This window comes from Dermacentor albipictus, chromosome 1, assembly GCF_038994185.2.
Source record: "Dermacentor albipictus isolate Rhodes 1998 colony chromosome 1, USDA_Dalb.pri_finalv2, whole genome shotgun sequence".
NCBI lineage: Eukaryota > Metazoa > Arthropoda > Arachnida > Ixodida > Ixodidae > Dermacentor > Dermacentor albipictus.
The window spans coordinates 417,794,972-417,812,308 of record NC_091821.1 but is presented as its reverse complement, the minus strand read 5'-3'; the positions used below and the strand labels follow the sequence as shown (position 1 = coordinate 417,812,308).

Genomic DNA, 17,337 nt, shown 5'->3' with positions numbered 1-17,337 from the left:
GATAAAACCAGCTCTTTTCACAGATGAAATAACTGCGTAGGCTGCAATGTTCAAGAACAAGGAACATCTTCAAATATAGTGATATTAATTTATCTAGAAAGTTAATGCACGGCGCGCACTCACACATTTCCTTTCTCCTGCCCCGCGAATAAAAAAGGCTTCATGAATTTCAAGCGACCTTTAATCACTGTTTCTGGCCACAACGTTAAATTGCATAGTAATTGCTAAAGCTATGGGAGCCATGGGGGTGTACTTGCATTTGAAACAGGTGGCTACCTAGACTGCTTTCGACCAGATTCTGGTACAGTGGAACCATTGTACATTCGATTTCGAGCCCAACTCCATCCTAGGTATGCCACAATCGGTTAAAATTACTTATACACTCCCTTAACCAGCAAAAATTGTTCAAATTATTACCACAATGTTTCTGAAAATAGTGAGCACGTCCTTCCTTTCATTTCTTCCCTGGGTGGCAGGCTGGCTCGTGTAAAACTGCAGCCGAACAGAAAGCGGATTGTTCGACTCCAAAACAGCTCAGCATGTAAATTCAAACAGTGCTACTCGAGTTTTGTTCTCAGACTGTTTGCTAAACTTAAAGGGTGCTTTAAGGGCGCTGACGCCCGCAGATCAGCTGAGACCGGACGGGGCAAAATATTACTCTTCGGTTTACCGGCAGCCGCATTGCCAGCGATTGCGTCGCGCAGTCGGCTGCTGCGTGCATTCGGGATTTTGACGCTGTGAGCGACGAGAAAGTGACTCGATGTTGGCCTCGGTACTTCCAAAGGCGGCTTTGTTGCCTTTAAGAAGTACCGCTTACGATGCTGCTCTTCACCGTCCTGATGTTTCCCGGTTACTTGGTCTACAGCAAGTGAGATGGAACAAAAAGCCCAAGGGCTCTAAGCCACGCTGGATGCCGATGGCCCCTACCAAGCTCTTCAAAATCAACATGGGCCCCCCGAAGGACCCAGAAGAACTCGCAGTGCTTCGGCGCTTGCACGCTGCCTATAAAACCGAAATGAAAGCCATCAGGTGCGTGCCCTAATGCGCGCCGTAAAGCATGCGATAGAGTATGCTAGCTAGCTGAAAATTTGTTGTCAAGGTGCTGCATTGCCACAACGTATTTTGATCTAAAGGCCGCTCGTGTATGTATTTTGCACACTAAACCTGTAGCTACGTGACTTCGATCAACCGATGCCAGAAATCGGCAGATGTGAGCAGCCACGGAAACCATGCGCCATAAACTCATTCATTATTCGTCATCCAGTTATTTTACGGTTGCATGAAATAGCAGATGTTTCGAAATGTTCCGTAATAACTAAGTGTCGTTGTATGACGCTGCTTTAGCGCATGGTGCTTCCAGTCTTACTGTGACGAAAATTGCTGGTTGTATTGATTTGATCAAGAAATGCTTGCTTGCTATTTTGTCTAAAGGAACTTCTGGAGGGAGCAGCACCTGAAGGACCTCGAGCTGGCCGACAAGCACTCGGCCGTGTCCCAAGAGGAAGAGCGGGAGCATGAACGCCTCCTAGAAGAAAACGAAAAGGAAAACCAGAGGGTTGCTTTACTAAGGTACCGTATGACACACACACACACACACACACACACACACACACACACACACACACACACACACACACACACACACACCCACAGATATATATATATATATATATATATATATATATATATATATATATATATATATATATATATATATATATATATATATATATATATACACGCCTGACGATGTTTCTTAATTGATCTCGTGATACAAAAATCAGTTTGATTTTCTTGTGCTGTATTCAGTAACATCGTGCTTTTAGTGATTTGAGTAAAAAATGTGCCGTCTCCCTCCTTTGGTTTCATTTAACACTGAACCACACTTAATTATAAAGCACACACGAAAGACTTACTGTGTGCTTCTAAATCACTGCACATTACAAAAGAAAGAAATGCTTACATAGTTTTGAAAGAGAAATGTAAAGCCAAGGTTATGTGCCCAGCTACGAATCACAGCGATAAATGCCTTTGTGGTAATTTAATTTGCCTCTGTTCTTTTTGCCGTCATTATTTACTTATGCCATGGATATTTGTATATCGACTATAGTTAACACTTGTGCCAGATTAATGAGAAAGAAATATACAGTGCACCTGTGCTCTAGGAAAGCTAGAAAAAGTGCAGAAAGAGTTGTTCGAAGTAGTGCACAACATTTCTGATGGCTCCTTAAAGACTGCTTTCACTGTCTTCAGCAGCAGCTAATTGATGGGCGACTTTATAATTTCTTGTATTCTTTCACGAAATTTTCTATACCTTGTTATCTTTTTTAATCTATAACTCGGAATAGCTGACAGAGCCCACTTTTGGAACTGTAGTTGCTTTGTGGCATTGAGAGTGTGGTGTTAGGCCTTGCAGCTGCTGCACAAACTTAGACTGAGTGAGCAACTTCTGTAAAGATATTCATTTTGGGTTCATTTGTTTCTCATGGCACCCAAGCAAAGCCATTTGAGTGCTGCTATAACGTTTGAAGTGCTAAAACTCTCAGCTTAGTTGTATTAGTGTGGCTGACTTACGGCGTCGCAGCAGCATTGGTCATATGTCTGCAAAACGCCATTAGTTGTTCCCTACCGTCCTGGCAAACGATGCGCTCCTTTGGACACCCGTTTGAACGCCCAATTTATCTGAAAACCTTCAGTGTCAGTACACTGGACCCTACACAATCATAAAGCACTCTCTCCCATAGACTGCCGTGTTACATCTGTTTATGCGCTAACCAACTGGTGCTGCCACGATACAGATTGTGCATGTTTCCCGCCTTAAGCTTGGTCTTCTATGATGGCTTAACTTGTGGCCAGGCTGGATGCTTCTGTCCATGAGGGCAGTTAGTGTGAGCATTAATGTGGGCCACCTCTTAATGGCCCACATTAATGTGGGCCATCTGTGTACAGTAACCATTATTGTTGCTCTGTGTCATCATCTTCGGCACGTAGATTGTTTTCTGGAATAAAGTGCTGGCTCAATCGTTGATTCACATTACAACACAATTGCTGCCTTTTACCTGTGGTGTCTGATTTCTTTACAAATACTCTCAGGATGGAGAGAAACAAGTTGGAAGAAGCGAAGAGAGTGGAGGAACTCATACAGAGGGAAGCGGATGCAAAAGCCAAGCTTGTGCAACTGAAAGAGCAAGTGGACAAGATTGTGAGGCAAGAAAAGGTATGTGTGTGTGTGTGCTACAAAATGCCATTGCATCATGTTCTTAGCATTTTTCTCAGCACATGTATTGAAGCCTGCTCGCTCTCCCTGCACTTCTCTAGACTTGTTCTCAAAAGTTCGCGTATGATTTGCTGCGACCAGTGCATCAGTCATGTGGTGCCCAAGCTTGATACTCTGCTTTGTTCTAAATAGAAACACTAAAGTGGTTCAGAATAATGAAGCATTCTTTCAAAACACTATTTTCGTTAGTTTTGCAGTAAGATGTTGCTTTACTAGAAGAGAAAACAGAGGCCAAAATTTCAGTTCTTGCCTGTCACAGTAGCCCAGTTGCTATGGTGTTGCACTGCTGAGCTCAAGGTTGTGGGTTCAATCCTGGCTGCATCTTGATGGGAGCAAAATCCATAAACACATGTATATTTAGGTGCGCATTAAAGTGGTCAAATTTGATCCGGTGTCCCTCACTGTGGTGTGCCTCATAATGAGATCAGAGTTCTCGAAAGTAAAACGTCAGAATTAATTTCTTTCCATTTCTCGGATTTTTCAACTAAACCTCAGCGCTGGTATGTCAGTGTAATGCCATGGATATTATTTAATTTTTCTCATATTGAGGCTGTTGTGGTGCAGTAGAAGCTTCTGAAACCTGCCAAGCTCAGTCCTTGGCGCTATTACAATACCATGTACACTATTCTTTATCGATAAAAGAATTAACAAGGCTTAAAGAGGTGCTCTTGAAATCCATGACATCGAGGCAAGCCGATGCTTGAACTTCAAGGTGGTGTCGCAACTGGCCTTTTAACTTCTTTGCTGGCTTACCAAGCCTCCTCTCTCAATAAAGAGACCGGCAACGAATTTTTTCGGTACACAATTTCTTTAGTGCCACAGAAAGCATACCGGTCACAGTGCCCAAACCTGCAGTGGTGATGTGGAAAATTAAATGGATCATTTTTTGTCAGAATTTTTTTATTTGCTGTCGAGATCGTCATCATGAAGTTGTACATTGGAAACATTGATAGGTGAGCGTAACAGCAATTGCATGTGGGCATTGGTGAGAAGCAGTAGGATATGGCATTGGGGCTATGTAGTGCTGGCACCCATTTACGGCACAATTAGTTAATGATATTTTGTGTCTCACAGGGAGACCACAGAATTTTGGGTACTCACTCTCAGAGTCGTGCTCGTGTAAAAGCACTCATGTGCTCCGCAACAAGGGATGCCACAGCTCAGCACGGTTCTGCTGTTCCACTTGCCTTGAAGGCAGCACAGCTTGATTACATAGATTTTTTTTAAATTGCTAACTGTTTAACTGTTTGCACCTTTGTTAGTGTAAGAGTTACAGTACAGATAATTTAAAAACTATTTTACAGACTAGAATGTGCGTAGAATAAACCGCGAGCATCTGGTATCCAGGGAAAACACGGAGAAGGCAGGAGATGTAAATTCAAGAAGATTTGCAAAACGCGAAGTTGCCGAAGTTGCCACTATCATCGACCCATTGCATTCAAGCGACTCATCGAAAATATGCCTTTGTAATTTTAATTTGTAGTATCTTTCTTTGTCACTAACCCCCCCTCCCTCATGTAATGTCTCAACAAGAGACCTTTGAGGAAATAAATAAATAAATACACAAGGTAAAAGCGGGAGCCAACTTATCGACAAGTTTTTCAAGGCCTTGAAAAAGACAAGTCCACTTTCGAAACATTGGCTCCCGCTTTTGCCTTGTGTTTGTTTTGAGCACTGGTACGTAATATAAAAGACTACAATTTAAAACAGTAAATATGGTGCATTTAATAATGTTGACTTACATAACATGATTGCATACACCTCAATTACTAAGAAGTTCGGGCCAACCTAAAATTATAATTCCTACTTGAATCACAAGCAGCAGGCTTGATTCCATCACTGCAGATCATGGTCTTTTCGTTTCCACCAACATCTGATGCCATGTTCTGAGTCGTTGGTCTTTTGGTAAGAGTGGCCTTTTTGAGATTGTAGAAAGGTAATTTACTAATAAAACTGAACATATTTTTCTCATAAGTGTCCCTTTAATACGAGTGAGTTTGTAAAATTCATTCCTTGTATTTGTGAGAAGTGTAGCGTGGGCTCAGTTTCAAGCTGGCTCACCAACGATGTCACTTGTACACAAAACTGTGTTATTTGTTGGTGGTACACAGGGAGCCCCCGAAGGAGTTCCATGTTAAGTAAGCCGTCTTTAAAAAATGTAAAGTGATAGAAACTTTCGTGTTACTGCAAAATCATCATACTGGTCAGCTTTTCAGTTCTGGCTCAAAACTGTTTTGTCTACCATGCTAGCTAGTTTTTATGGCTCAACAGGTGGGGGGACGGTACACATTACTGTTTCGACTATACAGGGTCCTACATATTTCGCTGTGCCTGTTAGAAAAAATGTTTTGAACTCACCATTGCTCAAATTTTGCTGAACGATCGCATTTCGGAGTCTCATGTTGTTTAGTATAACACTTACTACATTTAATTGCCTGGTTTTTCACATGTGCACAGAACTTTTTTTTGAACAGGCACAGCAAGATATGCAGTACTTTGTATTTTATTTCATGAAAACAAACCACTCCGAAACAATATGCACTTGCAGATTTAGCTGTAAGGGCAACTGACAAAGGTGTCTTTACGTAAGTTTGTGTACATGAGACGTATATGGGTTGCCAGACACTTCTCAGCTATAGATTACTGTTGTGATTGAAATTCATGTGGGACGCTATTTATGAAGTGATGCCTTCTTAAACTCAGTGTTTGTTGTTCTGTTAAGTGGTGCCTTAGAGGCCCTTAAAGCACACAGCCAGCATATAAACATTGCCAACTTTGAAAGCTAGTGCTGCTGTTTAATAAGAACTACTGGAGCTTTGGATCGCATGATTATTCTGCACTGTATAGTACCAATGACCAATAAGTACATGGCAACAAAGTGCAGTTTATTCAATGTGGTTGAAGTTGAAAACTGCCATGGGTCACATCCTTGTCAGTCTTATGGCTAAATTAGAACCTGTCCAGATAGAACTTTTTTGCTAGGATTAGATTTCAATAAGTACTGCAAGCATAACTTGCTGTGGTTGTAGATGGGGCCCTCTGGCCTCAACAGGGCTCTAATCAGGTTTGAAAATTTTTGGCAAACAAGTGCGGGGTATAGAGCACACAGCTAGAATGATATCTGCCAAATATAGTATTGCAGAATTTTATGTTGTGGAGCCATGAAAACGCCGACAAGGAAATGTGGTGACGTCCTCCTGTGCCACATTTTTGCAATTCAGATTATTTTGATGGAACGCAGTGTCAGTGGCAGTGATGGAAAAAATATAAGGTAACATCTATGTATGAAACATCAAATAACAAAGTTGAGATAAATATAGTGAAAGTACTAGATTGAATAGGCAGCTTGAAAGTGTAATATTGTGAAGCTGCTTCTGTGAACGGCACTTTGTGACTGCAAGTACGCTTCCCACCATCCTCTTTTGTTGCAGGAGAGGAGTTCCACCTATGTCACCCTTGAGAACTTGGACGAAGTCATAGAGTTTGCCATCGAAAATCCCATCAGCTACAGCTATGCCATCGATCCACAAGGAAAGGAAATTTGGGAGGGAACGCCTCACTACGAACTGTACAAACAAGGACCTGCACATGCCTATGCAATGCCCAAAAGGAAACGATTTTAACTGGGAGACAAATAGAATTGATGAGGCTGTAGTGTTCAAAGAATGAGTATTAAACTATGCAGAAATTTCACTGCTGTTTGTTTGGCATGATTCTTTCTTGCAGCTTAAAAGTTTATTCTGATGCATTCTGTCGAATTAGTAAAAAACTGTACCACAAACTCCTGACACATAGAAAGATCACATTTAGCAAGTATGAAGGTTGGAAAAACGCAAGTTATTTTAATTTCATTATAAAGTAGCGCCCTCGCACAGGCTCACTGAGTTATCCAGAACGAAATAAAGGAAATAACGAAAAACATAGTGATCGAGCTGGTGCCTTACTTGCCGCGCCAGGCCGAAGTAACACGTCACATTTGGTGTTAGTTGGAAACAAGCTGTGATAGCTTTTGTCTTACTGTAGATAAAGTGCACGAATCTTTTTGCCATGATACCTATCACCACAAAAGGGGATTGACAATGTCAGTGCAAAGGTTTAAAGGTGCATTGTGTTTCAGTTCAGTTCAGTTTATTATTCTTTAAATACAATGAATTGGTAAGAGACAAAATACAGACGAGGGTCCCAAAGTCAAAGACTGCAACGGGACCCTCGCCCCAGTCTCCATGTGTTTCTCTATCTCATGGGTGCCAAGACTGGTTTGCAGAAACAAGTACGTATCAAGCACTATAGGAAATTATTCTGGGTCACTTTCCAGTACTTTTTCTATGGTCAATATGTTTGAACCAGTTTGGTTTGGGTTCAGCATGCTCCGATTTCATTGCGGAAGGAAGAAGAAGTGATTGTAGCAAGCAGCTTCAGCTTCGAGCTCTCTGCATTTTCTATCTTATTTCCTGTGATCTTTGAAATCAGTGACAAGTAAACTGGGGGATGTCGCCCTCTCCAATGGGGAACCAAACCCCGCCCAGAAATTGGGTCCTGAACGGCCAGTTCGTTATGCCACCGGCGTGACTGACCGATTCGACCCCAGCATGGTTCTGATTGAGTCATCTGATGGCTTCTCTACTGATGATATGGGCTCGGACAGTGATTTTACGTTGGTGTCAAGCCGACGTCTGAAGAGAAAGATACGAAGAACATAACTGACCATTCATCAGGCGATGAAAAAGGCAAGTGGCAAGCAGTCATACACTATTGCATACGTACCAACAACGACAACAGATAACCTCAACTCACTGAATAGGTAGAGCGTGTCAGAATATTTTGAATGAACTGCTCATGGTCAAGTAGAGCACCTCTGTTCAAGCATTCCCCACATATGGCAAAGAAGCAATGACGGGTGTCATCTACGACATGGACATTTATATTACAGTGACCTGGCGAAACTACTATCATTGTCAGCTCCTGTGCTCTGCTTTCACCGTTTTGGACGATCCCGTGTGAAATTAGTGTTCCAGTCAGAAACTTGGCCAACACACGTCAAGGTTGGACATGTGAGGCATTTGCTACGTCCTTACGTGCCGAGGCTTTTACAATGTCACAAGTATATGAAACTTGGGCATTTCAGTGCAGTTTGCAAGGGTGCAGTAACATGCAAACAATGGGGTGGACCGCACGCAGACAGCAATTGCATCGTTGCTGTTGTTCTGGTGCCCACGACGCAACGTCAAAAGAATGCCCAAAGATCAGGAAGGAAATGGGCATTCTGAAGAAGATGGGTAGAGATCATTCCACACACAAGGAAGCGGCAAGGGCTATCCAGCACCGCAGACGCCATTCACAACACCGACATCAACGGTACCGCAGCCTTCCTCGCGTAGACGGATTGACAGCTCAAGTACAGCTTCCACCCCTTCCTCGTCTGAGGAATGAAGAAGCAATGAAAAATGAGAAGCAATGAAAAAGCCTTTGTATTCTACGAAAGTACAAGGCGGCTCATCACCGGCCCCAAACACATCGGAGACTCAGTGGCTCTCGTTACCATCAAGGCGTGAGGGAATGCCCTTATGCACTGCTCCTACACGCACTGAAGAGAATGAAAAGATGGATGACATTGACGTCACAAGTATGTTGAAAAATTTGATGGGCTCCATGTGCAGGATTTTTTCGGTCCTACATACCCCGGCTGCCAAGGCTGCTGTGCAGCTACTTGAACTGTTGGAACCACTTTTAGTGGTTCTTCACTAAACAAGTATGGCGACGATGTTTGAAGAACGGCTGCGTCGATCACTTGTTATGCAATGGAATGCTCGAGGTCTACGTGGTTGTCTGTCGGATTTCCGACAGCGGGTATTTAAGAACCAATTTCCAGTTATCATTATCTGTGAACCTAATACGGATTCTTCTTTCCGTATTTCTGGATATGTCCACATGGTCTCGTAACGACCACACCTCAAGCAAATAGTTAATTTGCATACGTCACGATCTGGTGTATTTCAGACATGATGTTCTATCGCATACTACTAATGATTACGTAAGCCTTACTATAAAACACAGATGGCGCACGTTTACAGTGCGCCATCAGTGATTGGAGGATACATCCATCCAAAAGTGAGGATCGATTACTCGCACCTGATGTCCCTGCTGCAAGCATCTCAAGGTCCTCGTATTGTGATTGGTGACTTTAAGGCACACCATCCCCTGTGGGGACAGTTTGATGAATTCTTGTGGCATACATTTGGCAGACTTTATGTGTAATCAGGAACTAAATTTGCTCAATGACGGGTCTCCTACATTTATTCGTGGCACTTCCTACAGCAGTTGTCTTGACCTAACGTTTGTATCAAGGAGCCTTCTGTCTTCAGCAAGCTGGCCGATGGATCTAGAGACTCATGGTAGTGACCACCTTCCAACTTACGTCCACTTCAGCTGGTTTCGCCATTCAGCCTCACGTTGCATTCGTCAAACAGACTGGACTGACACCGCCTGTCAGAGTACGACATCTCCATCTGAAATAGAGGACATCATTGCCTGCACCCTGCAGGACAAAACCAGAGAAGTTAGCGTACCGAGGCAAAGATCATCGGTCGACATACAATATGAGGCCCTTCGTGCAATCCGTCGCCGTGCGGAATGGCGATGCAGAAGAACAAAGTCACCGTCAGATCTTTCGAACAGTCGCCGAGCTCAGTGACATGTTCTACGATATCTGGACAAGCTGGACAGACAGCGTTGGAGGACATTCTGTGGATCCTTAGGTCCAAGACAGCCTCTATCTAAGATCTGGCGGGTCATACGAAGTCTCCAGGCAACTCCACAACAAAGACCCATTCCGTGCAGTGGCTCTACATCAACGCCGGACCAAATTGGAGGTAGCAGAAGACTACTGTAAACTCATTGTGGATGCATCTAATGCAGTGACTTCATCCCTTGTCACCATCGCACCCCCGTCAACTGATGAGCGACTCCAAGTACCTTTTACGATGCAAGAGCTTGATGCTGCAATTTCGGTTTCTCGACGCTCATCAGCACTAGGACAAGACGGAATCATGTACGCTGCACTCTGCCATCTTGACACAGGATCACGACGTCTTCTATCTTTTTATAACACGACGTGGGAGACAGGAAATGTTCCAGATAGTTGGAAATGCAGTCGCGCTTAAACCGGGGGAGTGCCCTAACGAGCTTTCCTTCTACAGACCGATCGCCTTAGCCAGTTGCGTCAGCAAACTAATGGAAAAAATGGTCTTGTCAAGGCTGGAATAGTTTCCAGAGAGAAATAATTGCTTTTCTGATTTTATGCACGGATTTAGAAAAGGCCGCTCTTCCATTGACGGTGTTATCGGCTTGGTCTCCACCGTTGAACAGGAAAGTCGCTGTCGGTTAGTTTGAGCTGTTTTTCTGGACATTAAGGGTGCATACGACAATGTACTCCATTATGCAATCCTTGATGCACTGGAAGATTTGAACATCAGTGGGCGGCTATATGCATGAATTGTTAGCTACCTCAGTGGCTGCACGGTATATATGTCGACAAGTGATGGTGACACCGAACAGTACAATATCCATTGAGGTGTTCCACAAGGGGGAGTTCTCATTCCAACTCTTTTCAATGTTGCATCGATTGGCCTTGCATCTGAACATCCTAACACGGTGAAGATTAGCACATATGCGGACGACATATGCATATGGGCATCTGGAGCCACCCGTCCCCAAATGTGTGCTAGGCATCAATGTGCAGTGACAATCACAGCTAGGTATCTGCGGCAGCAAGGCCTCCAGCTCCCAACAGAAAAATTTTCTGTGATTGCATTCACACGAAAATGAATGACCAGGTATCCGATAATCATTAAAGGAGTAGGGATACCTATGGTACCACAGATTCCTTGGCTTAGTCATAGACCGGGGATTATCTTGGTGAAGACACGTCGCTGCACTAAAGTCAAAGCTGAAGAGTTTTTTTCACGTCCTTTGCATCGTTGCAGGAACAAGATGGGGCCCTTCTGAGTCATCATTACTCCAACTGTACCAAGCACTATTTGTAGGGTATATACGGTACAGCTTGCTGGCGCCCTCAAGCGTGGGACTTAGCTGTGTGCGCACATTGGAGAGCATTCAAGCTCAAGTGCTGTGCACATGTTTGGGCCTCCCACGATGCACGTCAATTAATGGAACAATAGCAGAAGCTCGTGCTTGTCTTATTGGGGTATACCTGCTTTGTGAGCCTCTTCGAATGTACCTTCACGTGTTGACCTGACACAGGCACCATCCTCTGTCATCGCTTTCTGCCACCCACCCAGGTTCCAGCTTTTCAAGGACTATGTCATGTCATCAGAGTGTTCTACTATCAAGATTTTCTCCCGCCTGTATTCCGAGAATATCCCCGTGGGTTCTGCCTAAACCTTTCGTTACACTGCAGATCCCTGGAATTACTAAAAAGTCATCCGTTACATCTATTGGCCTCAAGCAACTTACCCTGTTGCACATTTCTGCAGACTACGGAGATACTGTACATGTGTATACCGGTGGCTTTGTCACACCATATGCCTCCACTGCAGCGTTGGTCATTCCACATATGTTCATTGCTCGGCGGTTTAAACTGGACCATGGATCAACATCAACTGCCACAGAACTTGTAGCTATCCGGGAGGCACTTCGATTTCTCTGTGAGGAGCCTCCTCACACATGGACGATATTCTGCAATTGCAAGCCAGCTCTTTAAACGATTGACTGTGTCATTAGATGGGGCCCGTATTATTCCATGGCTATAGAAATTACAGAACATCTCAACCGCACAACTAGATATGGCCACAATGTCACCTTCAGTGGGTACCTTCACACTGTGGCATGATAGGAAATGAACAGGCAGACGCTGAAGCGAAAACTGCTTTAGATAATGCTTCTGAAGTATGCATTCCATTCTCACGAACAGACACAAACGCCCTACTTCGTCGAGTAATACGCAACCGTACGTTGGAACACTGGACCCAACCTGATCGACGACACCAGCGAGTACACAAATGGGACCAAGAAATGAAATTTCGTATGGCTCACAAGCTCAAAAGAAGCCAAACGAGCATGGTGCACTGGATTTGCCTTGGTGTCGCATTCAACAACCGTTATAGACAAATGATAGGTGGCAGTGACACTAGCCCAAACTGTGAATACTGTGAGGTGCCAGAAACGCTTTATCATATATTTTGCGTGTGTCCCGCATACACGCAAGAACGACAGCAACTGGTCGTTTCCGTTGCAAAGATCCATAAGAGGCCGCTATCAGAAGAGTTTCTTTTAGGTCCTTGGCCTAATGCAAACAGCGCAGCCCTGTTAACAAGTGCCACTATAGCTTTTCTCCAAGCCACTGGGCTGGACGCACGGCTTTAGAGATGCTTCAACTCTGTGAATTTATATATACGCATCTCTTCCTTATAACGTCATCATCATTCATCAGCCCTTTCCCTCCCGATCCATTTTCCCCAGTGTAGAGTAGCAGGCCAGAGCAAGTTATAGCTCAAGCCGAACTCTCTGCCTTTTTGTAAATAAATGTCTCTCTGTCTCTCTCATTGCAGTTTGAAGAAATGAATATTTATAATGGTTCACGAACCAGTTTGCAATACTGAACCAGTTAGTAAACCTGTTCAGTACAGTGAACTCTATCCTGCCCTATGGCAAAATAGTACTGCACAGTGCTAACGACTTGTCTGCGTGACGGATGCGCAGGCTTTGTCAAGAGGTGGAAATATTGGGCTTTCTAGTACATGGGGAATGGAAATGAATGTCTTTACGTAAGTATCAGTGAAGTGTACTGTTGTACAGCTACAGCAGCCCTATGCATAAAAAGCAGTTTGTGCTAAATACTGCAACAATCTTGTGCAATTGCACATGGCACTGTACCTTGCGCTGACTGCGCAACCAAATTGTCAGAATCATGCATATTGTGCCTTGGGATTGAGATGCAAGAACGTTGTGTTCCAATAGGCGTGGGCAAATGTGTATTAAACCACAAAACACAAGAAAAGCAGACTTGCTGTTCCATTTACCTTGTAGTGAGAAGGTGATGGCATTCATCAGCAACTTCATTACATGTTAGTGTTACAAGAAGCTGTGCTGATGAATTAGCTGGTTTTCCTTTCTCAAGGACGACATTTTCTCTGTGGATCCTGGTGTGTGTGTTTGACGATTTATCTAGTAATACAGTCAAACCTCGATTTAACGATATCTGTGACGTAACTATTTTTATTTCCCAATCTTAGCTCTATTGAAAACCGTCTATTCTTTTTTGGGACTTAAGTTATATTGTGACACGGTTTCGATTTAATGAAGTTTTCGGCCAGTTCAAGCATGTAATTGGAGCCTTTATGGCTGGTAAATTTAGCGAAATATAAAATGTCGGCTGAGGACGAAGTTATTTGCAAGTGTCCTTCTGCATGAAAAGTTTGAGTGGAAAAAAACGCCATTGAAGCGTGCGTGCCGCGATGCAGTATGCAGGAAACAGCGCTGCGCCATTTGTCACGTAACAACTTGCAGAGGCTGTGGGGCGCACGGCAGCTAGGGGGTTAGTGGAGGGGCGAGTGCCTGGTAACGTGATCCAGCACGCACTAGAGGAAGGAGAGGGACAAGGGTCGTGCGCCTATCCGCCCTCTTTCATTGCTTGTCTCCTCTACCTTTGCTCCGCATGGCTGTCCATATGCGGGCCATGTGCCTTATCATGAAGGTAATCTTCAGCAAGTGCAAAGGTCGAGCTGAGCTGGTTGGTGCCTTCATGCGCATTTTGTTCCCATGCGTGCTCGCAAACGTGTAATCTCAACTTTCCGAGTCATGGTGCAAAGCTTACGTTCGCACTGCCACAGCTAGTGTATTTGTTCGAGTGATCTTTGTCTGAGCGCCCAGTGACACCGATAAAACTACGAACACTGCTTTGTGCAGTTATCTCTTTGCTATCGCCATCAATGCTCCGCCTTTGTGGAGAAACGGCGACAATTCTTTTTTCTCAGGACGAATATGCATGTCTTTTTGCACTTTTGTTTTTAATTTGAGGGTGATGTCCGATGACGGCTGCAGGCACTAAGCGTGGTCAGCCTTGGCATCCAAGATTTACGGCAACACAAGCTAATCTCTGAAGCCGTGAGCCACGCTGATGCATTGCTCACGGGGTGATCTGCGCCACATGTGTTGGCGCTCATAACCATGTTACTATGGCCCGATCTCTTTGAGATTTGTTTACAAGTGATTACTGACAAGATACTATCCATGAGGAATGTTGTGAGAATTTTTGAAATTACTTTTATTTCTGAAACTTTAAAACATTGAATTAACAAAATTTGCAATTCAGCGAATTTTTTCGCTGCAAGTACAACTTCGTTATACCGAGGTTCAACTGTAGTGGTGAGCTGGCTTAATGGCTGAAGTGGTACTAGCTTCAACAGAAACAATGACATTGCAGTGCCCCTGAAACAATGTTTCGGCAGCGCAACACAAATGGCATGGCCAAGTTCAGAAGTGCAAACGTGTCCGCCGAGGTGGCCGTATACTTGCAGAACATACTTTTGTTTGGCCACATTCTGGCACATGATGTAGCTCATGAGTCATAACATTCTTGTTGGTTGCACTGAATGAAAAGTAATTATTTTGAAAAATCACTTGTCTATTGATCACTCTTTTGTATCCTATATGCTCAAGCAATTTTGTGCCAAACCAGTGACCATTTTAATTTCTTTTGTTTCAGGCATGTTCTACAGATATTGGTTTGGGTTAAGGTTCAGCTAGAATTTAAGTTTTGGTTTGGTTTGACACTTTGGTTTCAACCTTCATTTCCTGCAAGAAAATGACAAGTTAAAATTGTCATGGTGGTACTTCTTTAACAGCATGACGTGATAAGGACAGTGCTTGTCCTGTGTTTCTCCCTAGTCCCTGTTTATTTCATGCTGTTTTTTCACCCACTTCTCTCACTGCTTATACTTTCGACCAAAAAATTGCGTTTCACATGTTATTACTAAACGTATTCATTATGAAATTCAATGTTATGCCACAAAATATGATGTATTTACTGCATGGAAAGCACCACAGATCTAAACCTATTCGTCACCAAATGAGGAGAGTGACATGTTTCTCTCACCAGTGGCGATACCGCACCACTTATGATTGCGACCAAAGTTCAGTACATTGCTTATTGGATTCACAAAAGTGCTTCTGTTAATTTTCCGCAAGTTGTTGTAACTAGGACAGGGCATGATGCACCAAGGCAACTTAAAGTTGCGCAGGCAATGAGGCCTCTTAGGGGTACTCCAGAACACTGTACAGAAATTTCTACCTTTGTTGTGCATCCCCCATCGTGGTCTTGTCCATTCCTGGAAACATGTCACACCAATGGTCACGAGTCATCATCATCATCAGCCTATTTTTATGTCCACTCCAGGACGAAGGCCTCTCCCAGCCATCTCCAATTACCCATCTTGTGCTAGCTAATTCCAACTTGTGCTTGCAAATTTCCTAATCTTATCACCCAAACTAATTTTCTACCGTCTTCGAGTCCACTTCCCTTCCTTGGCACCACAGGTAGCCTGATTATAACCTTGCCTCAGTGTTAGGTGAAAACTGTGCACACCCACATGAGGTGGATTGTGCCCAACTGGACGGACGGACGGACAGACAGACAGACAGACAGACAGATAGATAGATAGATAGATAGATAGATAGATAGATAGATAGATAGATAAGATAGATAGATAGGTAGGTAGGTAGGTAGGTAGGTAAGTGGCAGCAGTGTGGTTTTGAACCCATGTCCTCCCACAGCCGAAGTAGACACACCTGAACTCCTGGAGTACTTGAGGGCACAAGAGGAAGAAGCATCAGCAACACTGCGCTACCATGCAGCTTTCCCTCCAAAGGCATTGCCAATCAGATGAGAACCAGTTTAGTATTCGGCATAACTCAGCCAAGTTAGGAGCAGCAAGTTCTTTGGTTCTGTAGTGACAATATAGAGTTTATTGAGACATTCAACCAGTTCCTATAAAAATTTTCTCTGCACCGAAACATATTGTGTCAATAACGAATACTATTGTAGTATGTTGAGAATTGGAAGAAAAAGAAACGCCCACAGTTTGTAGCAATTAGGGTCATTTCATGCCACGTTATGCAGCAATTTTTTCAACCATCATGGATCTGAGTGATGTAAAAAAGCTCGTATATAATGGCAGCTGTGTGAAAAAAAAGTTCCTGTGTTATTTAAGTTGCCAAAAGTTAATTAATGAGGCTTCCACTTTCTACGAGAACTGGTCCGTAGTATACCATGCATTAGCACCTCTCAGTAACAGTAAGTTAGCCGAGTGAGTTAAACTAACGTTGTTTTTTTTTCGTGTGTGAGTTTCTCCAATTGTTGAAATATATGTTTGAGAAAACATATGCATGTGTCATAAGTCCTCCCTGCTTTGTTTTGCTGTACAAGATAAAATACCGCACATGCGTGCACTTACAAAGCTAATGCAAAAGGCGCCCTTCCAGTTGGTCTCAGCGGCACCAAAGAATGGATAGTAACAGGTCAAGCAAATTACCACCCAAAGTAAAACAAGAAGACAGTCATAACAGGCTTCTTTACAACCCTTTAATACTTTCCTCAAAGAATAACAATCCTCTCTCACTATAAAATGTAGAAAAACAGCACACACTCTTTCATACCACTGCTTCTCCAAATAACTTAGCATTTTTACACATATGTACACATTCGAAGCATTCACACCGACACCTGAGGTGTACACAAAACACAATTGCTGGAAGAGAAGGCGCACGAGGGCATTCACAGAGTGCCCTGCTTCGATGACATCAGCTGGCCACTCTGAGTGGCACTGATACTTGCATCTTTCAATATAAAGCCATGCTTCTAGAGCTTCATGCCAGCTTCTTGCAAAAATCATTTCACTTTGTCTGGAATGCTGTTAACACAACGTTAATCTGAAATAAAGGCACAAAAAGAATCATTAATGAATATGCATTACACTTGAAATATTAAATAACAGCAGCTCATGCAGAGAGGTGCATGGTAATGGAGCTATACTTAGTGCAGTCAT

The 17,337-nt window shown here is 43.4% G+C and overlaps 2 protein-coding genes across 2 annotated transcripts in view; one reads left to right on the top strand and one right to left on the bottom strand.

Annotated features, from left to right (window-relative positions):
* Positions 1-635: 635 nt before the first annotated feature.
* LOC135900451 (small ribosomal subunit protein mS26-like) lies at positions 636-6,970 on the top strand. The gene is made up of 4 exons (XM_065429950.1): positions 636-1,029; positions 1,432-1,569; positions 3,094-3,217; positions 6,709-6,970. The coding sequence occupies exons 1-4, from the start codon at positions 761-763 to the stop codon at positions 6,898-6,900; spliced, it is 723 nt and encodes a 240-aa protein (XP_065286022.1). The 5' UTR covers positions 636-760; the 3' UTR covers positions 6,901-6,970.
* Positions 6,971-16,852: 9,882 nt separating this feature from the next.
* Cog3 (conserved oligomeric Golgi complex subunit 3) overlaps positions 16,853-17,337 on the bottom strand; it is a 41,589-nt gene continuing 41,104 nt past the window's right edge. Inside the window, exon 20 of the mRNA XM_065429923.2 lies at positions 16,853-17,221. Coding sequence (XP_065285995.1) covers positions 17,186-17,221 — 36 coding nt within the window. The 3' untranslated portion in view covers positions 16,853-17,185. The remainder of the gene's footprint in view (positions 17,222-17,337) is intronic.